The following is a 27,301-nucleotide window of genomic DNA, read 5'->3' as shown; positions in this document are numbered from 1 at the left end:
ATGTCTGAGGACTACAGCATCAACACTGGACAGAAGAAGACATTTGCTATCCTCGACTATGTGCTTTTGAGTCTCACCTTGGGAGTATCGGCTGGAATCGGACTTTTCTATGCCATCAAAGATAAAAACAATGTTAATTCTAAAAATTACCTTTTGGGCGGTAAAGATATGTACGTGTTTCCCGTGGCGATGTCGATGCTGGTGACATTTCTCTCTGCATTGACGTTGCTGGGGACGCCGGCTGAGATGTACAACTTCACGACGATGTATTGGTGGTCATGCCTTGCATTTGTTTTTGCAATGGTCATTGCCTCAGTTGTATTCATTCCATTCTTTTATAATCTGAACGTGACAAGTGTATTTCAGGTGAGTTAACTGCCCAATAATTCATTGAACATACGACATAATGGTAGTACAGATAGAGGTTATTTATTGTTTATATTAGATTAAAGATAAATTAGTTTTTTTTCCATCAAGCATGCATCATAGCGTGGGCCCAGACTGAATTGAGCCTTTTTTAAATTCACAAAAGGAGAGCACGACGTCTATATAAAGTCATCATTATCTTACATATTTTGTGTTATCAACAAGCAACATTCCTGATGCAAATTCAAGTTGCCACAGAGTATATTTTGTTCGTGTTGTTTTCCAAGTTGAAACGCGAAGGATAACACAGACATCGGTGTGTACAAAACAAAATTGTGAAATCAGTAAATACACATACACTAATATTGAATAATTAACAGTTCATATTGAAACACATATCATGTATTATTAGATACAACGTATTAATGAGAATATGGGAATTATCATAAGAAGGCCCTTTTTTCATACCAAGAGTCTGCAATGCATTTAAAAGTTGCTTTCGTGTCACAACATTCACTCAAGTTTTTCTCAATCGCCTTTAAACATAATTCCTATTGGTCAGTTCGACCCCGCTTATAATAAAAAAAATATTTCGAGATTTCGTTGGAATGTGAGATATTCAGCCAGACGTTTTGGAATGAAAGACGAATCGGGTTTGTTTCATTAAAATTCGCGCACAGGTATACCTGTATACTGCACACCTAGTGTCACTTAATTGCCCAGTGTAATTAATGGAGCGTATATGAAACGCAAAATCCACTTAAAAGCGTAGGCCGTTAATATTTTACTTCAATACACCAGACCAAAGATGCGATATATTTTAATAACGCCACAAATTAGTTGAAATAAGTTAAAATGGGTTACATCACGTGTCACGATGCTTGTAGACAAACGTTGATGTATTTGCCAAAGGAAAATATGAGTTTTGAGCAAAGGAAAATATTCTCGCCCATGGGCCTGCCAATGGTCCACACGTTCACTGGGCACGGCTGGCCCAGTAATCTAAGGCGCCGCGATTCGCTATGCAGAGTTGCGTCCCTTGGGCACACCCATACCTATGATTGTGGGTTCGAATCCCGGTTCTCCCCGATTATGTTTCAAGGTTTGTCAGCACCAGACCCGTGCTCGTAAGTTTCACCGAAGTGGTAAATGTCTGAGACCTGCATCACTTCGGGCTTCCCTCCCACATTAAGCTGACACGCCGCATTATAATTGTAATAATGTTACAAGCGGCGTTAAACACGCACTCACCCACTCTTCCATTCCAGAATTAAAAAGGAACGTATTGCACTATACAATCATTAAAAAGGCATCAAATGGGTCAAATATGTGGCAGCAACAATATATAACAAAGTAAATGTACTCGGTATAGGTACAGCCAGCCTTCTGGGAACTAGTACCTCGCAAAGTATCACGAATCAAGAAGTGAATCGATTTGCTTGTTTGTGTGCTGTTTACCACCGGATTCAGCAATAGTCCATCTATATGACGGCGGTCTGTAAATAATCGAGTCTTGACTAGACAATCCAGCATCGATCCACGCAATTGGGATACGATGACATGCATCAATCAAGTCAGCGAGCCTGACCAGCCGATCCCGTTAGTCGCCTATTACGACAAGCATAGTCGCCTGTTACGACCTATTCTACCCCGGATCTTCACGGGCTACTGCAACCAGGTCACATATGCTTGTCGTAAGAGGCGACTGTGTTCATGCATGTCATCGTGTCACAAAATTGCGTAGATCGATGCTCGTGATGTCAATCACTGGACTGTCTGGTCCAGATTCGATTATTTACAGACCGCCAACAAACCAACCAATGTATCAAAATAATCTATAAACTAACCAATCCATAAAAAATACGTGACCATTAACCTGAACATAAACTCAAAAGTACACATAACGACTCTGTCCTGATGTAGGGTACTACATTGATGTCCATTACAGTAAGGTAGGTTGATCTCATTTTATGCGCAGAGTAAGGTATGTTGATCTCATTTTATACATACAGTAAGGTAGGTTGGTCTAATTTTATACGTACAGTATGGTACGTTGATCTCATTTTATACGTACAGTATAAGTTACTTTGATCTCCTGTTATACTTACAGTAAGGTACGTTGATCTCCTGTTATACGTACAGTAAGGTACTTTGATTTCATTTGATACGTACAGTAAGGTACCTTGATCTCATTTTATACGTACATTAAGGTACTTTGATCTCCTTTTATGCGCACAGTAAGATACTTTTGCGCTTACAGTGACGTAAATCGACTGACAGATCTCGGTACTTTAAAAAAACCACTTCTCCTCTTTGTATAACTAGTTGATGGTCTGATCATACATCTTCAGTTACAATATCGTCATAGAACCATTGCACATGAACAACATGATTGAAATTTAGATATTAACAACACATACCCTACAGAAATATGTTGGTTCATGTCATAACACAGATACGCAAGAGAGTACACTCTGGTTTGGGAATCATAACGAATGATTTTTTTCTGTTCTCTTCAGTATCTAGAGCTGCGTTTCAGCAAGCCTGTCCGTGTTCTCGCCTCCCTGATCTACATTGTGCAAACTGTAAGTCCACAGTCCATTTAAGCCACACTACAACTAGGTTGGTTGGTTGGTTTGTTGTTTAACGCTGCACTCAGCAATATTCCAGCTATAAGACGGCGGTCTGTAAATAATCGAGTCTGGACCAGACAATGTATACCTGGACCTATTCGCCACCATACCTTCATTTCGGAAGTGACGTCACCAGCTCCAATATTTCACTATTAACTAAGCACAGAATTCCTCTACGATTTCTACGATTTCGATATATAAGACACTTGATAACGTGATGCTGCAAATGATTCTTATGTCTTCGACATAACATTTTTCTTGGTTGATAGCACTGATCAGTGTTGGAATATATAATAATATATGATGTATATATATATGTCGTATGGAGTATACAATGTTTAAATCTTTCTGTTTCCTTCCTACTGGAGTCAGTGCAATATTGTTTCAATGTGTCTGCATTTACAGAGTGTGTATATGTCGTTCGTCCTCTACGCCCCATCACTGGCTCTAAATGCGGGTATGTTTTTCCTTTTGACTGCGAAAGGTCTCGTAAAGTCGTTTAAGGTTAAAATAAGAAATAACCGAACCAAATTAATTAAAAATAAAACTCAATTAATAACGTGGTTAAAAGAGAGCTTTGTTTCGTCAATTACTGAATCTATTGATGGTTGTTGAAAGTAAGAGCATTCACAAAATTAAATAAACCAATTGAAACACTTCACTACTGAACAACATTCGCTAGTAATATACGAACTAATTACCCATGCTTGTTCCCGTGCCATGTGGATTAATTTAATCATACATTGCAGCGTGAGTTGACCCGTTTGAACATATGTGTTGACGCTGTGTTGATTTTCTTTAAGTTACTGGACTGGATCTATGGGGATCTGTGGTGGCTGTTGGAATCATTGTGACGCTATATACAGCTCTGGTAAGTCGTGTTTTGTTTGCGTTGTTAACATATTGACAGCCCTATAATATAGTGATGCATGAGATGTAATTTGTCTGCCTTTTCACATTGACCAGCAATGCATGGCCCTATAGGATATACTATTAGAACCATTACAACTCACCGTGAATGAGTGACTTTGGTCTTTCAGTTTTATCACATCATGTCAGCTTAATGTAGGAGTTATGATCTTGGAGATGGACGCTTTAGCTCACCTAGCCGGAAAAACAATGTAACCTTTTGTCGGCACAAGACGTCCATCGTCATCGTCCACAACCAGTCTTCTCCGAAAATGCTTGATGGCTTCAGCTGAAATTGTGTGTGGATGTTTGTTACTGTAAGGGGCTTTTGTTCAAGTCATCAACATTGGAAATTAAATATGGTCGCCAGATAGCCATCTTTAATTTGGAAAACTAGATTAAAAAAATTTCTCCAAGCGTGAGTGAGTGAGTGAGTGAGTTTGGTTTTTACGCCGCTTTTAGCAATATTCCAGCAATATCACGGCGGGGGACACCAGAAATGGGCTTCACACATTGTACCCGGGTCGGGAATCGAACCCGGGTCTTCGGCGTGACGAGCTAACGCTTTAACCATTAGGCTACCCGACCGCCCTCTTCTCCAAGACCCAGAGATCTGAAATTTGGTGGGTGAAATGGGCATCATATGCAGTTCCAAGTTTGTTATAGACATCTTGATCGGAAAATTAAAAAAATTCCATTCCATTCAAACATCTCATTTGTAGGTAAGGATAAGATTTATGGATGAACAACTTCTTTATTACAATTAAGAGCGTCGTTTTGGTGTAGGTTCTAACACCGTTATCGAAAAAGTGATATACAGAGTATGGTTGACAAGTATATATACAGGTAGGAGGCAATGTTTACCCAGTAGATGTACTTATTCTGGATTGGAGAAGCCTATTTTTGTTCACAAAAGGGGGCAGTTAAGACATTACCGGCGAAGTCAGTAACATAAACAAAAGTGTAAAGACAGTAATATAGACAACAGGATGTAATAAAAAAGTTGTTCATCCATAAATCTTATCCTTACTTAATCCAAATTCTAAATGCCTATCAAAGTATCAAAGTTATTTCATTTGTAACAACAACATTTTACCATTTATTGATATATGAAACACAATTTATTGTTTGATAATTATTTTATACCATTAGAACCATTACAATTCACCGTGAATGAGTGACTTTGATCTTTCAGTTATATCACATCATGTCAGCTTAATGTGGGATGAAGAGCGTCTGGTAGTTAGAGCGAAGGCCCTGGTTCGATTCGCCTGCAGCTGATTTCTGGTATTGTTGTGATGTGTACAGCAACCAGGCCACACATCACAAATCACGCCGCACTCAGCAATATTCCAGCTATATGACGGCGGTCTGTAAATAATCGAGTCTGGACCAGACAATCCAGTGGTTAATATCATGAGCATCGATCCACGATGATACATGTGATGGCACACATTTTACAGTGAAAATGCAGGTTACCACGTGAAAACTTTTCTTGATTACCCAGTGCAGCATATCTTCATTCTGTTGTGATGTATACCTGGACCTATTCGCCATATTGTACTTCGAGCGTCTGGTAGTTAGAGCGAAGGCCCTGGTTCGATTCCCCTCATGGGTACAATGTGTGAAGCTGATTTCTGGTATTGTTGTGGCATGTGTACAGCAACCAGGCCATAAATCAGGCGAAGTCAGGCACGTTGGTCGTGGAGAGTGGTTGGGTGGGCAGAATGTTTCCTGAGAGTTTCTAGGGCTTCTAGGTGCGCCTCAAACTGAAACACATGCTACACATGGTGGATTGATTTGGAACATTATTAATATGCACATAAATATTATATTAATCGGAAAGACCAAATTTATGTATTTATTTATGGTACCGACAAAACGATATTCCTTAACGCAAGCTGCGGCTCTGTCACATCTACTTCATCATTCATCTCTGTGTTTCAGGGGGGAATGAAGGCTGTGTTGTGGACAGACACCTTCCAGGCTTTTGTCATGTTAGCGGGGTTGTTGGCTGTTCTCATCCAGGGTTCCATCGTCATGGGTGGCTTCAAGAACGCCTGGGACATCGCCGGGAATAGATCAAGAATTTACTTCAATGAGTACGTATGGTTGATGGAACGACATCATAACCAGTTGTTTGGATAGTTACACCGAGCTCCTCCACATCTCGTGTAATGTCTTTGTTTCAGCTTCAGCTTTGACCCCACTACCCGCCACTCTTTCTGGTCGCTTGTTGTGGGCGGGTCCTTTCTCTGGATATCACTGTATGGAGTTAACCAGGCTCAAGTCCAAAGAACCTTGTCTTGTCCGTCTGTATTTAAAGCCAAGCTGTGAGTATGATGTAATACTCAATGTACATGTTAAAAGCCCATTGTGGGATTCCGACTATATCATAAGTATATTCAACAGTGACGACACCAGGTTTTCCCAAATGGTGAGCGTATCCTGTCCCATCGCTGGCACTTAGGCAAGTCAATTATTCACCTGATAAGAAACACACGGGGACATATTGTACAAATCAAAATAAGGAATTACCCTGAACATGGTTACTGATGTTTCAAATTTGGAAATGCCAATAAAAGCTTTACTAAGACCATGAATGGGGTAATTCTGATGAAACAACTTTTGATCAGTAGGCGTATTTGATCAACTGTCGTATGGCGCGCTTTGGTATGTTCGTAGAAACAGCATGCTCGAGTGTACTTCAAAAGTTGTAAAATGTAGACACCAAATGCTGGAGCTGCTGGAATATTGCTCGACACAAAGGGAAAATCTGGTGGATATTTGTTTGTCACTCTGAACTTCATTTACGAGATATCAAGCAAAGATAACACCCACGTTATGACCATGAATCCATTGAAAGAATACGTTAAAATGTGTAAAGTTAAAAGCTTGAAAATAATACATGTATTATTCAACATTGACGAGTCAGTTAAACTTAAAATATCTGCATGATTATGATGTTAAAAGCGATGAACTGTTCTTCAGAATGCAATATATACAATTTATTAGATCGACTTGTGGGTGTATGTAAAATCAACAAGACCCTTTTTTTAAAATCATAGAAAATATCTGCTGATAGCAGAGATCTAATGTAATCCCTTCTAAAATGCAATAACAAAGAGATCTGTGGATATATGCCATATGTCTCTTTGAATGTAAATCATCGATTAGTGATCGTTATGTTTCCTTGCTTTCTAAGGATATTATTTGTAAACCTGCCTGGCCTCATCCTCATAGTCAGCCTATGCTGCATGATTGGCATCGTCATGTACGCCTTCTACGCCGACTGCCACCCCATCAAGTTCAACAACCTTATCAGCAAGTCAGATCAGGTAGGGCAAGTTTGGAGTTCAACAGATAGAACAATCAAACAAGAAGGAACATAACCCGAAACACCCTTACCCAGTCACACTGGTAAATGTCTTCCTTTAGCCTCTGCTGTAGCTCATTGGTAATTTGTCAACACTTTATCTCCTCGCACTGGTAATATGCAAGATCTTTATCTCGACACATTGGTAATTTAATATGCCAGATCTTTATCTCCACACGCTGGTAATTCAATATGCCAGATCTATATCTCAACACACTGGTAATTCAATATGCCAGATTTTTTCTCAACACACTGGTAATATATTATGCCAGATCTTTATCTCGACACATTGGTAATTTCATATGCCAGATCTATATCTCCACACACTGGTAATTTAATATGCCAGATCTTTATCTCCACACGCTGGTAATTTGATATGCCAGATCTTTATCTCGACACACTGGTAATTTATTATGCCAGATCTTTATCTCCACACACTGGTAATTTATTATGCCAGATCTTTATCTCCACACGCTGGTAATTTTATATGCCAGATCTTTATCTCGACACACTGGTAATTCAATATGCCAGATCTATATCTCCACACACTGGTAATTTATTATGCCAGATCTTTTCTTAACACACTGGTAATTTATTATGCCAGATCTTTATCTCGACACGCTGGTAGATTATTATGCCAGATCTTTATCTCGACACACTGGTAATTTAATATGCCAGATCTTTATCTCGACACGCTGGTAATTCAATATGCCAGATCTTTATCTCCACACACTGGTAATTTCTTGTGCCAGATCTTTATCTCAACACACTGGTAGTATAATATGCCAGATCTTTATCTCCACACGCTGGTAATTTAATATGCCAGATCTTTATTTCCACACGCTGGTAATTTATTATGCCAGATCAATATCTCCACACGCTGGTAATTTAATATGCCAGATCTTTATCTCAACACACTGGTAGTATAATATGCCAGATCTTTATCTCCACACGCTGGTAATTTAATATGCCAGATCTTTATTTCCACACGCTGGTAATTTATTATGCCAGATCAATATCTCCACACGCTGGTAATTTAATATGCCAGATCTTTATCTCAACACACAGGTAATTCAATGTACCAGATCTTTATCTCGACTACCTGGTTACACTATATCTCGACAGACAGGCTTGTGATATGTCAAGCATGCATCTCCAAACATCGGTAATATGTCAACTATTCATATCCACGCACTGATAATATGTCAACTCTTAACCTCGATATACTAGTAATATATCCGATTTGTTTAATTCTATAAAATTACTACCACCACGTTTCACTTTCATTGCCACAGTTCGAGGTTAACGACAGTCAGTTGAACTTAAAACCTCCAACCTCCAAGTGCAAGTGTCCTTACTTGAATGCATGGGAAGGCAGTTAGAAGCTAGTTCAACAAACATTGAAACATTCAACGATAACGTTGTTTGATATCTTATACAAACGTCTCAACGACGTTCAAGGTGCCACAATGCTCTTTTGGATAGTTTCAGTCACTAAGTGCGACGCAAATGAAACTGTTCATCAAATATCCATAATCCAGTTACAGTCACGTCAATGCTACAGACACATTTACATTTAGATGTGATTATGATTCAGAGTTGGACGTGAGTCGCAGGCATATTTCACTCGCTGGGTTATTCAGTTTGGCTGGTTATTCATACGATCAACACTATTTTGAACCAACGCTATAGGGAAAAATAGATAGATTTATGAGAATGTACGCTCACGATAGAAGACTTTCCTTAGAGATGTCATGTATTGAAATATATAAGGTCAACACGAGACTATAATCGTTTATCTCATTTATCTGACTAAACTCATTCCACTGGGAGTAAAGGGGGAATTATATGAATGGATAAATGCAAGTCAGTTGTGAGAAAGGCTGAGTATATATTTATAACGCAAAGAAAACACACACAGAGTTATTATTTTTTAAATAAGCAGTGTCACAAGAACATTAAATTACAAAATGTTTAAATCAAAATGATACATTTAACATAATACGTTCTGGCTTAATTGTATAATTTGTATATTCAGCTCCTGCCCTTATATGTAATGGACATCTTGGGCCATATTCCCGGAATACCTGGAGTGTTTGTGTCGTGCATCTTCAGCGGAAGTTTGAGGTGATTATTTTTTATATTTTTAAAAAGTATTATTATAATTATTTCACCATGGATACACTTGCATTTTAATGTGTCTCATAACCCTAATAAGGCTGGATGTACAAGTTTTTGTATTGAACGCATATTATGTTAAACGTTTTTACCATGACGGCTTGTGCTTGTGTAACAGACACAAACATTTCTGTCTTTAATCATGGGTGGTAGAATCACTGTCGTGCGTCCCTCAGGCCTGCCAGAAACTCATGATCGTGGAATCACAGATTCGCACAAGTTAAGTTAGCACATAAAAATAGACAAACTTGACTCCGCGCTGTCATCAAGTATCTCCAACTGAAAGTGCTCTAGCAGACCTCCATGTGGAAATAATTTCAACTTCAGAGAATGATGTTGAGGAGTGGGTAGCGATGTTCAAGAGGGAAGAAAGTGATTAAATCAGCAACCAATTCCATCCATCATAGTTAGGTTCAGAACTTTTCAGCCACCCCTCCTACATGATAGGATTGCACTTTCAGGAGAATTATCGCGATCGTCAGTCGGGCCAACTGCATGTGCCTTGCCTCTGCACATAGGGCACCTCTCGGCTGACACAAAGCACCCTAATGTTAACTCTAAGAAAAATCAAAGTCAGGCTGTCAAAACTACTGCACACATTCACACTGTCGTGCTTCAGTGGCCAACTCGTCATCCTATAACTTCATTTACTTGGAGCTGAGCCGCACATGACCCTATGCCTCTAGCCAGGATCACATTTGTATGTACTGAGGGGACGAGAAGGTGAGGAGAGGTGAATTTGGGTTTAACGTCGCGTCCAAGATTATTGCACTTATATAGAGACGTGCATGCACGTGTGTGTGTGTGTGTGTGTGTGTGTGTGTGCGTGTGTGTATGGCTGCTTGTACTTGTCCAGACTGATGCCGATTTATAGTGCAAGCTCACTGAGATACCATGCCGCAGTTTAATAGAATATCACACTCAGACACAGTATACTGAGTCCGATCCGACCAGTGCTGGTTTTAGCCCCTTAATGCCGAGCGCAAGACAGGGTAACAACAAGTACTATGTTTTAACGTCTTTCGAACCCCTGACGTTCCGCTCTCAGGGGGTACGCTCTACCACTAGACCACGGAGGCGGTCGGGAAGAGAAGGTGGAGTAGGAGCAAATTGTGTAGATTGATGACTTGTATTGTCGTTTGTAACTAAGAACTGATGACTGTTGTTTACCATCGAGTGCATTATATTCAAAAATAGCATCTTCTTGTTTATGTTGTATTTCTAAAGAACGCCACACACGTGATCAATGATATTCTCCCAATGAGTGAGAAGTGACGCATCGGCTTAATGTCAATCTCACAATGGACAAGATTAATCAGATGTGATTTGAAACTTCAATATACATGTACACAATTGTCCTCGTTCAATCATTACATTACTTCTTGTGCCATCATATCTTCCTTTTTCCCTCCTCAGCACCATATCCTCCTCCATGAACGCACTGGGAGCCATCATTCCCTGCGACCTCATCAAGCCATACTGCTGCCCCAACCTTTCTGATAGGTCCATGACCATTCTTTCGAAGGTCATAGGTAAGTAGACACGAACACATTTCTATGGAACCGGAACAAGTAGTCTAACACTGAAATTCATATATTGTCTTGTTTGACGTACGCTCTGAAGGCCATCATAATCATCATCATCATCATCATCATCATCATCATCATCATGTAATTTACGGGCAAATAGAATCAACATAGCAACTTTGCAGATTTTAATACTTTTGGGGATACTTAATCACCAAAAATGCTTGACAAAAATTCAGTTTAAACAAAATAACCGAAAATAGGCGAAATTGCCCCCCAAACGAAAAATTCCGTCGCTGAGGGGATTCCCTAACTGGTGTTAAAACGGGTTCCGTTTTTTTACGCGCTGCGCAATTTCAACGATCATAATGATCGGGCCGACGCCTAGTTTGCCTGCTTCTTCCTCGGAATGTTTTAATGTATTACGTCTTTTTTCTGTCTGCTCATCCATTTGAGTACCGTGTCCATAACTTATGTCACCTTAGTAACAGCACTCAAGATGCCTTCAGTTGCTTAATCAGCGGATTAATACCTGACAGCCATTTATTGTGTTGAACGGGGCCGGGGGTAGCTGGTGTTTCATTACCCAACCGGGATGTTAGTAATAAAACGCTAACAAATGTTATATTTGTGATTTGGGATAAAACTCTCGTTAATTGTTATTTTCATTATTTCCATTGTCAAGATCAAGGGTCATGCGAACAGGGTCAATTGTGAACTGACAAGAGAGTAACGTCACATCAAACATTATGGCGTCATGACGTCCGAACTTGTATGTTTTTTATAAGACGGTGACTGGCCAGATGTATATTTTAACCAATGATGATTTATCCTGATCCCAGTTTGTATTTAGACCGCCTCCGTGGTCTAGATGTAGAGCGTCCACCCGGAGAGTGGAAGGTCCGGGGTTCGATCCCCGGCCGCGTCATACCAAATGACGTTAAAAGATTATACTTGTTGTTACCCTGTCTGCGGCATGGTATCTCAGTGTGCTAGCACTAAACAAATCGGCATCATTCCGGACTAGTACAGGCAGCCACACACACACGTGCATACACGTCGTTATATAAGCGCAATAATCTTGAACGCGACGTTAAAGCCCATTTCACCTCACCTCACCAGTTCGTATCATTTAAACTGCATGAGCAGCGTTTTCTTTCAATGATAGTCACCCAAGTGCATACTCTTCGCTCAACTAGCTGAATCTCGGCGTTCTAAAGGTTACCTCTGCGAGTCCGGAGACGCTAATGTGTTTTAAAGCCGTTATCATTATGCTCATAATCTGCCTTTGCTTCAATATACGTTCAAAACGGTTTTCGAACGCGTGGACAGAGGTCATTCACCGTGACCCAGTTTCGTAAATCACAATCAGTGCTTAGAAAGTTCCGTATGAAGTGTCTGGGCAAGCACAGCATTCGGACACTTCGAGGGTGCTTAAAATACGCCGGCCGACGGACGGGCAATGGACGGACGACCAAAGGACAACGCGTCATTGAACCTGTGTTTCAGAGGGGCCATACCCATTCTATACAGAATCATAAGTATCGCTGACCTAGTCATCATCATTAGTGGCCAAAGCGTTAGCACATCACACTAAGTCCCCACAATACTACACTGTTGGAAATCGACTTCTGGTATTGGATTGATATGGTCGAAATAGTATCTAATATTTACTTATATCCCAGGCAGATGTTGGTGCTCTACCGGATACTTCTGCATTTGACAACACAAGTCTTTGGGTCCACAACATTTATTCTGATATCATGCAGCTCCATCATTATCATGAATTTAGTCTCCAGTTAGAATCTCCTAGGCCTAGGTCGGTCAACCTCTATGCTGTTAACAGCTACCAGGGTCAACACTCGACTCACTCAAAGCATTGTCCATTTTTTTCCAAATAGGCGAATCTCGATCAAAAGCCTCGTGCCCAATTGGCGACACATGTATGGTCAGCTTGCGGTCTCTCGAACCTCATGTCACGCTTCCGTGGCCAACCGGCCTTTGTCTAACTCTAATTACATGCAGGTGACCCATACATGATCTCGCCATTGAAATTAACAATATAAATTGTGGTATATGGCTATAAACCCAGAAAAAGAAACGATTGTTCATTTCCGAAATCCCCAAATCAAACTTCAAATTCAACTGTGGTGATATCAACAAAGACGTCACCGACTGCTGCCAACACCTCGACTACAGTTTAATGGCGAAAGCAGCAACAAAATCAGCTGGCAGAGCCCTGGGCCCTTTAATTAGCAAATTCAAGTTACTTGGCGGAATGCCTTTTAAGGTGTTTACTAAACTTTATGATACAATGATGTGGTCGATAGTTGTATACAGTGCTGATCTGATGCCATATTTAAAGACTTCATACTCAGCTGGGAAAGAGATATTAGTAGAGACGTTCCAACCCGTGGTTCTGGAGGCAATAAACTTAGAACCTACAGACAATTCAAGTCGAATTATCAAACGGAACACTACCTACAAGTCCCTTTGAAGATATCAGATGTGGGGTGGCGCCTATTCGAATAGAGACGGGTCGCTACGAGGGTATGCCGAGCGATCAGAGATCTTGCTTCAACTATGCAATGAGATGCATGTCCTTCTGTTATGTCCAGTATACGAAGAAGAATGACGAGATATCCTAACCAAATGTCAACAAAACTTTCAGGGTCTCAATATTTCAAGAGAAGTTACACTATGTTGTAACTGACAAGGCCAAAACCTACCAAAGTATCTTATTAAAGCGTCGTTGTATAAATAGTTTTATCCTTTTTATTGTGTATTTTAATGCATGTTTACTGTTTATACATTGTCTTAACTATACGTATAAGTCTTTCATAAACTGCTGGGCGATTGGGTATGGTTTTATTTTTTTATGTACTTTATACAATGTTCTATCAACTGTACCATGAGTGAGACTTAAATAAACAACTCTGTCTGTCTATATGCTAAGTATTTTGATGTATGCTAATGATATCGCTCTTGTTGCACCAGACGAGCATTCATTAAAACGAATGTTAGATTGTGTGGCAAACGGGTGTTTACTTGTAAACATTTAGAAAACTAAGGTTGTTCATTACCGTCCATGTTCCGTTAAAAGATCCGACTTTATCTTTTTTATTGGTTGTGAAGAGGTAGAAACTGCTCATGCTTACAAATATTTGGGATTTGGTTACATGAAAATCTTGACTTGAATTTTACTGCTAAAGAAATTGGTAAATCTGGTGTCTTGATTTGTAAATTTAAATCAGTTGGTGGTTTGGCTTATCACGTTTATAAAACTCTGTATGAAAACTTAGCCAGTGGATCTGCAATTTGGGAGCCAAGGAATATAAGTTACCTGCATTAATGCTGTCCTGAACCGAACATGTAGATTCTTCTTATCTGTCAGTAAAAGACCCCCAAATTGGATGTCCGTGGTGTAATGGACTCGATGTCAACAGTAACTAAACAAAGAATTGAGATTTTACGCTTTTGGTGCAGATTGTATGCTGCAGATTAGTCAAGAATAATAAGTGTCGTATGTAAATGGTCTGTTAACTTTCGTAAATCTTGGAATAATAATATTTACCCCTGCTCAATAGTTTGCAGTTACAAATTTCCGATTTGTATACTATCTCATGTTTAGATTTCAACCTTGCCAAGCACTTATATAGTTACGATTGGCTGAATGATCTCGGGAATGACAGAGGTCTAGATAAGGGCAACAAGTTGCGTACAAATAGACTGTTCAAAGACACCTTGACTGTTGAAACAAATGTTTCTGCTAATATGAGCAGATCTCAACGCAATGTAATAAGTTGAGCTGCGGCACTCTGCCATTAGAAATAGGTCAGGTGAAATTGGGTTTAACGTCGCGTCCAAGATTATTCCACTTATATAGCGACGTTCATGCACGTGTGTGTGTGGCTGCTTGTACTAGTCCGGACTGATGCCGATTTATAGTGCTAGCACACTGAGATACCATGCCGCAGTTTAACATGGATACCCCACTCAGACACAGTATACTGACTCCGAGCCGACCAGTCCTTGTTTTAGCCCCTTAATGCCGAGCGCCAGACAGGGTAACAACAAGTACCATCTTTTAACGTCTTTTGGTATGACGCGGCCGGGTACACCTTCCGCTCTACCACTAGACCACGGAGGCGGTCGCCATTAGAAATAGAATTAGGTAGATTTACCCGCCCTAAAAAAACATTTCAGGACAGAATTTGTACACTGTAATATTAATGCCGTTGAAGATGAGATACATTTTCGTGCCGGGTGTAATCTCGTTTCAGAATTAAGGTATGATGTATGACAATTAGCATCCAGCTTAAACCCAACAAATATGCAGATGTCCCCTGCCGACCTGACCGTATTCTTAATGCGGAATGATAAGCTTGTTACACCCCTAGCCGCCTTAGTACAGATAAAACAGATAGGTTTTGTTAAATCATTAATGTAAACATTTAGTGTTCTGATCACGGGATAACTATTACACCTTTATTTCTCATACAAGTACAGTGTATGATATTTCACATAGTGTGTGATGGTATATATAGTCTTAAAAAACAACCGCAAAGCCAGATTTGTGTGAGGTAGGAAAATACATTCATACGAGGAACCGTACAAGGTATTGAGCCAAAATGTTGTGGAGAGAACACATGGTGATTGTAGTCATCTCAGTTATCGGTACATAGGAAAAGTCCTAGGTGAAGGTCAGCTACCATCAATAACGCGTATGTCCCCCGTAGGAATCGATAGTGGACTGACATCTCCTGCCCATGGAAGAGTCGAGTATGCGAATCACATCCTGGGAATTGGGAGCCCACTCGGCCTGCAACGCAAAAACCAACTTCTGCAACGTCTGGGGTGTGGTTGGCGTTGGCGTAGCCGTCTGTCAAATTCATCCCAAATGTGCTCTATCAGGTTCAAAACCGGAGAATTTTCTTCTTCTTCATTACTCTGTCCAGTTCTTCTTCGTGACCCTTTCTTCTTCTTCTTTATGAAGCTCTTTTTCTTCATGTCTCTGCCCTGTTCTTCTTCATGACGCACTTCTTCTTCGTAACTCTCTTCTTTATGACTCTGTCTTCTTCTTCTTCATGACTCTCGTCTTCTTCTTTTTCATGACCCTGTCCTGTTGGAAATAAGTCAAGCTGTTGTTATCTCATAGATATATTTAACTTTATTAACTCAGGGAATACATAAAACATGTACAAAACTTCGTTATAAAACCTACATCCCGCCAAACTGCCTATGATAAATGTACATGTATTTTTCTAGTTGTCATATTCGGGGTTGTTGCTATTGGCCTTGCAGTCCTCGTGTCTCAACTTGGGTCTGTGATGCAGGTATGTTCATTAATTGCATCTGCATATCAACGATATTCCGAATGCTTCAGTGTAACGAAGGATTTGTTATAAACCATTTGCCTCTTCTTATTATGCCCAGAAAGATCCCGGAAGATTCAGGGGCAGAACAGATTCCCAGTACATCATGCTTGTCTTTAGAACTGATACCTTGTTTAACATCGTCGACATCAATGTTCTACCTTTGTCACAGTCTGAACCCGGCAAACCAGTATCTTGTTTTGGAACTACCAAAGTGTTGCACTAACGTGGTTTAGGTTCCTGGAGAAAGGAAACATCAATATCGATGTTTGTTGTTTAACGCCGCACTCAGCACTTTTCCAGCTATATGACTTCAGTCTGTAAATAATTGAGTGTGGACCAGACAATCCAGTGATTGACAACATAAGCATCGATCCACGCAATTAGGTCAGCGAGCCTGACCACCCGATCGGGTTAGTCGCCTCCTACGGAAAGCATAGTCACCTTTTAACGACAAGCATGGGTTGCTGAAGACCTATTCTTCCCCGAATCTTCACGGGTACAATATCGAAACATAGAAGATTGAACTTCATATAGAACGCTGTTCGCGTACAATAACAGCTGTAACATTCATTTAAACCCGTTACGTACAATTATACAAATTAGTAAATAACAAGAATATGTCATCATTAGAATTGAATCATTCAGTAATAAACAGTAAAATTATTTTATGAATATCATAATATAAAGCGTTAACTACGTTAGAGTGGTTTGGATGTTTTATTAGACTGCCGCAAATTGCTGTAAGATTGTTGATGTGGCGTGAGGCAATTATTATTCAGGTCCAAGCGGTTTGAAATCAAAATCAGACAGTAACAAAATATTCTTTAAAACACAATAAATACAAAAAAAATAATATCCGCCAGACAATTTCAGTTCTTGTCTTTCGACAGGCCTGCTTCAGCGTGTACAGCATCCTCAATGGCCCGTTGTTTGGGTTGTTTGTGCTGGGCATGTTCTTTCCATGGGCAAACGCATGGGTAAGTATTCCCAGCGACTGACACCATGTTGATGACCTGTACGTAAAGTGCAAGTCTCATGGGTATATACACCTCGGCAGATTTGGATTAATGCAAATATGGTATTCAAAACATCGAAAGCGGCGCGTTAATAAGGCGTATTTGCACTTTTGTCCTGTCTATCAATATCAAATGCTGAAACGAAAATGCAGCGGAGGCAGAGCCTTATATGCAGCCCTCAATATATAGGTTTCACTTGGAACAAATTGCAACATAATTTATTTCACCACAATACATTTCTACAAGGTTCCAAGAACAACATACTAAAAGTCCCAAGCGATCCTTGTTTGGGAAATATGTCATATTTTGCAAATCCAATATGGCCACCAATTACCAATATATCTTCCGTATTTCAGATGAGGTTCTGTCTTTCGATGAAAAAAGTATGTGTTGCATTGCGAAATAGCCATATTGTGTTTCTAAAAAGATATTCACAATTACTGAACGTTTTCGACTATTGATAAATCTACAAAAATCCAAGATGGCCGCCAATTTCGAGATGGCTGACAAGTTTCCTTCATATGAGTTTAGACTGTGGAATATTTTAACTCTAAACAGTGTGCTAGGACTTATATGCATAATTATTACTTGGTACACTAACTCACTGAAGTATGGTTTACACTTTTTGATAAGAAACTCCGTGATCAGAGCCCCCTGGTGGCCAAACATTCTAAGATGGTCGCCAAGAGATTGCTTGACTTGTCCGGGATAAAAGTACGTGAATCTGTACTTTACTAAGGAAGAGTTATCCCAAATATAACATTTGTTACATTTGACCACTTTCTAAATGCCATTGTGTATTCATAGCTTTCGGCCATGGGAGCCGTGCTAATTTACACTTGTCCTAGGGGTACACAAAGTACGTGATCTAGACTACCAGTGGTCGGACTTTCATTTTTGTGGAAGCCTCAGTGGCCGAGTGAGTTAGATCGCTGACTTTGTGTGCTGGCGATTAGGTGCCTCACTCTGGCAGTGTGGATTCGAATCCCGGACGGGACTAAACCCCCCAAAAAGTATGAAAATCTGTACTTTACTAAGAAAGTCTGATCCCAAATATAACAACTGTTACATGATTCTTACGATGTTAAAATCATATTCTACCATGACATTGATGAATGCTTGATTCTGATTGGTTAAAAAGAGGTTTCCCTTTTGCTACGGAAATATATTAAGCCCTTTCACAAAAAAACGTGCGTATGAATACATAGATAGCGTACATATTGATTCATAGAAAATGGCTGCCGACCGATCACCCCATATGAACCGTAAAACGTTTCTATATTTCTTCTAATACACGCTGGGTCTCTAATACCAGCCAGGTCTAACGCACGTCGAGTCAAGGGCTCTCGCGAAATTAACAGACGGCACAGCGTCAAATAGAGGAAATACGGTAGTTTGATATCGGATGTTTTGGGCGTTGGGTAGGCCGCAACCCTGACTGCTTCGATGATGACATTAAAAGTCTTAACGAAGGCATATCTTTTGCATGCAGATGAAATGTTTATGAAACTGTTAGGGAAATGTTCTATGGTGACCAGAATCGGAACAATTTAAGCTATTTTCTCATTCAACAACCGACAATGAAAGTAAAATTATTATATAACATTATAATAATTGTTTGAAAAAACTTTATTCATGACAACATGTTGTTTACAAACCTTTTTGTGATAGACATTCGTTGCCATCTCCATCAACCACCATCGTAAGGATTTGGCAGAAGAGGATTTTAAAGTCCATAACTCAGAAAACACTTGTCCATTCGAAAATCCACGAAAACAATGTACAGTCATAAATTAAAGTCAGACCTGATGAAATCAATTTCAGAACACGCACAATTAAGAAAATCATACACGACCAACTATGTCTAGGCCACGAATGTCTCATTCCATTCACGCTCTGGCTTGGAATCCATGAAATCTTGAAATTGACAGGTCACGCCATGCAGATACTGAGATAGGCCCTACCTCGTGTCAAATTGTCCGGCTCGTCGGCAGGCTAAAAGGCCGCTGTTGAGTCATACTCAGTTCCATTGGTAATCATATTGTACCAGCAGGCTCGATCATTCCCAGTAAATCTACAGGTTAATGTTGAAACACATCATAGACCAGGGTTGTCACCTTGTTTGGTTTAACTAGCAACGGAGAATGTAAACACAAGATTGACAGCCATTGACAGCTGCGAGGTGTGAGTAACCGTGATGTAGGTCAAGTTCTGCCACATCCAACTTCGGGGTGGAGAGGCATTTATTTTGATGTTATTATTGTTTACAGGGAGTAATTGCTAACTAACTAATAACACTGACACATGTTAAATATATAATAGAATGTTAATTCAAAAAGTTTGTAGAAGTATGTTCGTTTAGCATTTTAAAACCTTTTTTCTACAACCTGTCACCCCTATAACAGAAATGATGGCATGTCGGAATGATCCAATATTGCGTACCTGTGCACCTGTGTTGTTACGCCTCGCAAGAGAGCGCCGTTTCCAAGCGTTGTTGCCGTCATGGTAGAATGGAGATAAACCTACTGTGTTTTGAAATTTGATGTAGTTCCACTGTAGAGTAGATACCTCTTTATTATAATCTGGAACCTCGCGCTAAAGCTTTTCCTCGGTCATCGTTTTCTAAATTATGGTGGGCACAAAATGATGTTAGAAATATCTATTACTATTTTTCATGGATACTTTCACTAGAACGTGCAGTGTTATCAACTGTAGATTCGGTGTCATGTGGAAAAGTAATCGGTTCAAACTGGGTCTTTTCATCATATAGCCAAAGGCGTTGTGATACCGCTGCCTCTTGACAGGACCAAACACATACAAAATAGAAACAAGATCTTCTTCAAAGCAGCAAACAGTTCACGTCGTTAAGACATTCATTTTTTCACATGGAGAATAGTACACAATTCCTATTCAATAATGATTTTGTAATAAAACTGTCGGTAAAATCGATTTATTTTTTATATTAGTTTGTGAGGTGTGACATATAACGTTCTTTAAAAAGACTATGTTATCAAAAGTTCGTGAAGAATGTACTAAGTATATGTATTTATATAAAAACGCTTGGGCAAATACAAAAGTGGTTGGTTCATACATTGTAGGGAGCTTTAGTGGGCGCTCTGACCTCCCTGACCTTCATGTGCTGGATCGGATTTGGTGCATTCGCCAACAAGGTTTCAACTGCCAAACCTTCCCCTGTCTTCACTCACGGCTGCAACTGGTCCGTCACAACTACTACCACTTCAACACTGGGGACTACAACCACACCCTTTACGGGCTCCACCGAAATGTCAACGGTTGAAGCGTCAAGGTGAGTGAGTGAGTGTGGTTTTACGCCGCTTTTAGCAATATTCCAGCAATATCACGGCGGGGGACACCAGAAATGGGCTTCACACAGTGTACCCATGTCGGGAATCGAACCCGGGTCTTCGGCGAGACGAGCTAACGCTTTAACCACTAGGCTACCCGACCGCCCCTGAAGCGTCAAGGTATACAAAGTAGAATAGGTTTGTATCGTTATTTCTCTTTCCCTGATGAGAATGTAGGAATCGGGTGATCTAAGGCTCCGCCTTTCGTTTAGCTCTACCCAGATTCGCTAGTCATATGTTTGAGAAATAGTGATCCACATATATAACTGTAAACTGTCCCAAACGGTAAATTTAATTATTCACCCTCAACACCCAAACTTGCTCACTCATGTGCAAATGGAAAGGAGAGAATGGTACACTTACATGTACATCGGGCACGTGAAGATCCGGAGTAGAATAGGTCTTAAACAACCCATGCATGCTGTAAAAGGCGAGTATGTTTGTCGTAAGATGCGACTAACGGGATCGGGTGGCCCGGCTCGCTGACATGGTTGGTGCATGTCATCGTATCTTAGTTGCGTGGATCGTTGCTTATGATGTAACTCACTGGATCGTCTAGTCCAGACTCGATTATGTACAGACCGCCGTCATATAGCTGGAATATTGCTGAGAGCGGCGTTAAACAATAAACAAACCGCCGAAAAGGCGGTAAAATCTACACACAATAAATGAATGAATGTCCCACTGGCATGTTAGCCAATTTCGTATAGAGAAATACGCGTTACCAAGCTGGCCTGACGAGGGTGTACAATTTTGTTTGTTTGTTTGTTGTTTAACGCCGCACTCAGCAATATTTCAGCTATATAACAGTGGTCTGTAAATAATCGAGTCTGGACCAGACAATCCAGTGATTGGTGTCATGAGCATCGATCCAGAACAATTGGGATACGATGACATGCATCAACCAAGTCAGCCATCCGTTCATGCTAATGTTTTCCCACTTTCCAATGGTCCCTGCATACCGACCTATTCCTACTTTCCAGCGACCCGTTCATACCGATGTACAAGCTATCCTATCTCTACTACACGCCGATGGCGATGGCAGTGCTCGTCATCGTGGGAATGTTCTTCAGCTTCATCACTGGTCTGCTACCAAAGCTATTATTTATCAAAATTATTTTTGCTTAACATGTCGATATTTGCCGTGAGTAATGTATTGAATCTTTATCACAACTAAAATAAGGTGCCAGATTTTAAGAAATAAGCCACAACAAACGCATTCTTCACAAATGTATTGACGGGCAATTACTAATGAATAATTATGCAGAATGTAACTGAACCTATATAATAGCTCTCAATGTTTTTCTTCTAATTTTTGTCACAGTGAATACGAGAACTTTAGTGAATAGAATTCATCAAACTTTTAGTCACATTTTTCCATGTTTAAGGTTTGAGACGTCCGGAGAGCATTGACCCTCGTCTAGTCTGCCCTCTGTTTGACCGCCTCTTCCCCTGTTTGCCAGAGATGATACTCAGGCCTCTCAGATGCGGGGTCAACTATAAAGGGGTAGGTCACAGCATGCATGTAACTGTATAACACCCTACAGATAGTCAGTCATTTAGGTGTTTAACGTCCAATGATAATTTCGTGGACGCGAGGACCTACAACAGTGACGACTACTCGAGTTGGGTTTGGTTTAACGCCGCTTTTAACAGTATTCCAGTTATATCAGCTTAATGTGGGAGGAAAGCCCGAAGTGATGCACGTCTCAGACGTTTACCACTTTGGTGAAACCCACGAGCACGGGTATGGTGCTGACAAACCTAGAAACATAATTGGGGAGAACCGGGATTCTGGCGTGCCCAAGGGACGCAACTCTGCACAGCGAATCGCGGCTCCTCAGACGACTGAGCCACCCGTGCCCCCATTCGACCCTTGAAGATCCGGGGTAGAAAAGGTCTTCAGCAACCCACGCTTGCTGTAAAAGGCGACTATACTTGTCGTAAGAGGCGACTAACGGGATCGGGTGGATCAGGCTCGCTGACTTGGTTGATACATGTCATGGTATCCCAATTGTGTGGATCGATGCTCATGATGTCAATCACTGGATTGTCTTGTCCAGACTCGATTATTTACTGACGCCGTCAGGGGGAATAAAGCTGAGTGCGGCGTTAAACAACAAACAAACAATCAAACAAAGACAACTACTCGTGTTCACACTGACACATTTACCATTGTAGAACAGAATCTCGTCCAGAATCGCCCATGCGTGGTAAATCGTAGGCGAGTCTCTTGAACAGAGCAGTGCGTCATCTCGTTCCTCTACGAGAGAAAACCTGTGCAGTTTTTAACCTGTTTTGTTCAAGACACCCCTGTACTGTTGAAGGTACCGTAAAATCCCACATAAACCCAACTGACAATACCGAGGAGCGACTGGATTTAATGCAATTTTGATGTTGTTGTCTCTGTAGTATTTCAACAGAAATAAAATAGTTCAGCTACAAATTTCCGCCCACTGGACCAAACCCTTTTCCCGTGCTCTGATCCATGATAATAGCGCCATCCTGTGTCTCCATGGGTCACAAAGTAGATGTAAATCATGGATTGGTTGGTTGGTTGGTTTGTTCTCTTAAGCCGCACTCCAGCTGTATGACGGCGGTTCAATTCAAGGAAAACAGATGGTAGAGAACTACTACTTTCAAATGTAAGGCCAGCTTTACGTAAGCCTTTGCAAACCTTACCTGTATACAGTAACTACCTTATATTTATCAAACAGTCGCTATCGATGAATATTTTTCCAGTTTTGTTGAAGACACGCGGAGACGTATTTATGAAATGTGATAGGGACGATTGCAGTTGTTATAACAATTGTTTTAACTTGCACAACACACGAAACGAGCTTGTATGTCACCAATCTCATCAAAATCAGATCTTAATTCTCACTATCTCACTATCACTGAGGACATCCCATTACGAGTCACTTCAGAATGACCTTTCCTCCGACCAATCAAAGCGTCGCTTACTAGATCATGAAAGTGACACTCGGAATGTGTTTTCTAATCATGCAAACTCGAAAACGTTAACACGTTGTATTCCGAACGACAGTTACGACACGTACGACTTATTCCGTCATAATTATCGTCTATCTTTCGTCTAATATTTGAACGGAGGAGGCGTTGCACAGTACGTCTCAATACAATCTCAATCACATATTAGACCTTCCGGAATGTTCGTGTGTTCAGTTTTCAAACTTTTAATCGAGAACTGCGTCAACATATTTTTCAAGTGTAGTCTGAAATGGAAGTCGCCAGGTTGAATCGAGTGCCGTAAAACTAGAGAAAGCTGCTTTCTAATTGGCTGATGTCGACTTCTTGTTAGTCATTTCAGTGGTCAGTCAAAGTTCGCGAAACGTTCTGACGTGACCCGTAATGGGATGTCCTCAGATCTTTGTTTAGCGGCAGCGAGAACTTAGATCTGATTTTAATGAGATTGGTATGTCACAGAGACACTCTGACAGCGTACTGCGTACACATCCCGAATACTGGTAGCTGGACACAGTACATCCTATTCCGTTACTGCCATATTGCGTTTACAGTAAAAATAAAGTTACTTTCTTCTTCCGCTCTCTGGTCATGGTTTGAAAAGTTGATATGATACTATCGTCATGTCACATACAGTAAACTACGTTTATAACGAATACGCTTAGAAAGAAATGACCGATGTAACAAACCTATGTTTCAGTACCGGCCATTTGTTGTATATATGCTTATAACGAACTACGGTTTTTACGAATTAAAATTAGTAGTCCCTTTGAGTTCGTTATAACCGTAGTTTACTGTAGCTGTTTCCACGTGCAGTTTGGAAAAATTGGTTGGTGGGTTTGTTGTTTTACGCCGCTCTCAGCAATATTCCAGCTATATGACGGCGGTCTGTATATAATCGAATCCAGTGATTAATATCATGAGCATCGATCTACGCAATTGGGATAGATGACATGCATCAACCAAGTCAGCGAGCCTGACCACCCGATCCCGTTAGTCGCCTCTTACGACATGCATAGTCGCCTTTCACAGCAGGCGTGGGCTGCTGAAGACCTATTCTACCTGGAATATTGCTGAGTGCGGCGTTAAACAACAAACAAGCAAACAAATAAATCTTTATGAGAGATCTCAACCATATCAGAAGAAGTCAACTTTTTGTCCTAACGCCGACGGTATTTCCTTAGACTTTACAAGCCGTTTGATCTATCTTGTTTGTCGTGTTTCTTCACTGTTACTCCCCTGACATTTTTGCACGCTCTGAGCATGAAATATGTATGTATATATTCACGTTAGAAATGGAATATTCTTTATGTTGTTATAATTAGTTATTTTATCAGTTGAAACAGCGTCGCCAGCTGCAGGTCGTCGTTTTGTTCTATGATATCGGACTGTGACATGATCACTTTTTTCATGGAATCCACCCGCTCCAGCAATGGACATGTGTCGTTTCATATTTGGATTATTTTCGATTTTAATTTCAGATGCGTGGAAATCTCAATGACACTTCCACCACCAAACAAGGGCAAGTAACTCTATTAAGTAAAGGTAGGTGAAGCTGAAATTATTCATGTCGTACAATTATTCCAAGCCAAAAAAAACATACATTTGCGTTTGCTCACAGTTTTCAGTCTCGTTTCACTTGGGCCCAGCTGTTATCTAAAATGTAACATATATCAGTGTTTATAACAGTGTCAGGGTCGGATTGTTATCTTGTTTGTTCGTTGTTTTAACGCCGCACTGAGCAATATTCCAGCTATATGACGGCGGTCTGTAAATAATCGAGTCTGGACCAGACACTCCAGTAATTGACAACATGAGCAGACTATACCAGACCCATGAAGATCCGGGTTAGAATAGGTTTTCAGAAACCCATGCATGCCTTTAAAGGCGACAATGCTTGTCGTAAGAGGCGACTAGCGGGATCGGGTGGTCAGGCTCGCTGACTTGTTTGATGCAAGTCATCGTATCCCAATTGCGTGGATCGATGCTCATGATGTCAATCACTGGATTGTCAGGTCCAGACTCGATTATTTACAGACCGTCATATAGCTGGAGTTCGACGTTAAACCAACCATCATAACAACCAACCAACCTTAGTTCCGATTTTGTAGTTTTAAGTATCAGGTCCATGTCACGAACTGGGGCGGTCAGGTAGCCTTGTGGTTAAAACGTTCGCTCGTCACGCCGAAGTCCCGGATTTGATTCCAGACATGAGTACAACGTGTGAAGCCCATTTCTAGTGTCCTGGATATTCCTGGAATATTGCTGAAAAGGGCGTAAAATCAAACTCACTCACTCACTCTACAGACGAACTTAACGATTATAGGTGAAGGGGAGTACCGACATATCAGCCTATGTGCCGTGTCTAACTGAATAGGACCAGTAGCTAGTCTCTCCGGTTGAGTACGTTCATATGTTTGTATTTGCTCCTTATACCGTCCCGGTTTGCTTTAATATGAGGGGGCACGGGTGGCCCAGGTGGCCCAGTCGTCTAAGGCGCCGCGATTCGCTGTGCAGAGTTGCTTCCCTTGGGCACGCCAGAAACCTTTGATTGTGGGTTCGAATCCCAGTTCGCCCCGATTATGTTTCTAGGTTTGTCAGCACCAGACCCGTGCTCATGGGTTTCACCGTAGTGGTAAACGTCTGAAACCTGCATCATTTCGGGCTTTCCTCTCACATTAAGCTGACAAGCCGTGATGTAACTGGAATACTGTTAAAAGCGTCGTTAAGTCCAACTCACTCACTCACGTTTACTTCTTTGATAGAATGCCTACGCTCACTCACTTTAATATGACCCTATTAATATCAAAGTTAAACTTTCACTGAAGTTCCAGAAGAACGGGAAACAGATATATAAAAAGCTGACGAATCACCAGAGAAGATCCAGCCTATCGATTACTATGGTGTCGACGTAGAAGTAGGTGACGTGAAAGGTGGCGCCATTAATCCAGGATTTGACCCGATAGGCGAGGAGACCTCAGAACCGGAAGAATTTGTTACACGTAGATTTTTGAAATCACAATTTCATCTTTATCATAAAAATTAATATTTCTGTACTTGTAATGCCATTACCCAAATCATTTCATTCTGTTTTTGTAATTGTCTTCCTGCTAGCTTCTTCTCAGTGACAAACGTCTGTACATATTAACATTATACAGCCTTCGTGAAGAGCTGGTGTCAGTCGCATAAACTCCATTGCTTGTAGAATCATAATCTTTACCATTAGTTGGATCAAAAACAATCTCTTACAATCCAGGACACAGCTGATTTCAACATGCTGACAGATTTATGTATTTAAACTTACAACCGTCGTGTTGTCTTCAGTTTAATGTTCATAGTTAGAGACAAGTATGTGTATCATGAAACTGAAACTCTCTTGTTATTTAACAATGATTCAATGCTTCTGATTATAAAATATTTATTCTAACATGAATTTGGAATTTACTCGATTCTGATTGGTCAATCAGAGGCTATCAAATCACAATAAACCCCCTCTGAATAAAACAGCTGGTTTGACGGCCGCATCGCCGCGGAAGCTAATATTCATAGAATACGAGGTACGATTTTCAGTC

At 40.6% G+C, this 27,301-nt stretch overlaps 1 protein-coding gene across 1 annotated transcript; it reads left to right on the top strand.

Moving 5' to 3' along the window:
• Nucleotides 1-26,602, top strand: LOC139469922 (sodium-coupled monocarboxylate transporter 2-like). Its single transcript, XM_071252280.1, has 16 exons — nucleotides 1-366; nucleotides 2,886-2,951; nucleotides 3,405-3,456; nucleotides 3,803-3,870; nucleotides 5,856-6,010; nucleotides 6,101-6,241; nucleotides 7,114-7,246; nucleotides 9,323-9,411; nucleotides 10,879-10,994; nucleotides 16,257-16,324; nucleotides 17,257-17,343; nucleotides 20,481-20,689; nucleotides 21,731-21,831; nucleotides 22,136-22,254; nucleotides 25,211-25,274; nucleotides 26,558-26,602. Exons 1-16 carry the CDS (start codon nucleotides 1-3, stop codon nucleotides 26,584-26,586), a joined length of 1,863 nt encoding a protein of 620 aa, XP_071108381.1. The 3' UTR covers nucleotides 26,587-26,602.
• Nucleotides 26,603-27,301: the final 699 nt, after the last annotated feature.

Source organism: Haliotis cracherodii, unplaced genomic scaffold, assembly GCF_022045235.1.
Source record: "Haliotis cracherodii isolate W230 unplaced genomic scaffold, xgHalCrac1.p SCAF_2, whole genome shotgun sequence".
Classification (NCBI taxonomy): Eukaryota; Metazoa; Mollusca; class Gastropoda; order Lepetellida; family Haliotidae; genus Haliotis; species Haliotis cracherodii.
This window is presented reverse-complemented; position numbering and strand designations above follow the sequence as displayed.

Coding starts and splice junctions, on each gene's coding strand:
- LOC139469922 (XM_071252280.1), top strand. CDS start 1: ATGTCTGAGGACTACAGCATCAACACTGGACAGAAGAAGACATTTGCT. Junction 10,995..16,256: donor CATTCTTTCGAAGGTCATAG/GTAAGTAGACAC, acceptor GTATTTTTCTAG/TTGTCATATTCGGGGTTGTT. Junction 22,255..25,210: donor GCGGGGTCAACTATAAAGGG/GTAGGTCACAGC, acceptor TTTTAATTTCAG/ATGCGTGGAAATCTCAATGA.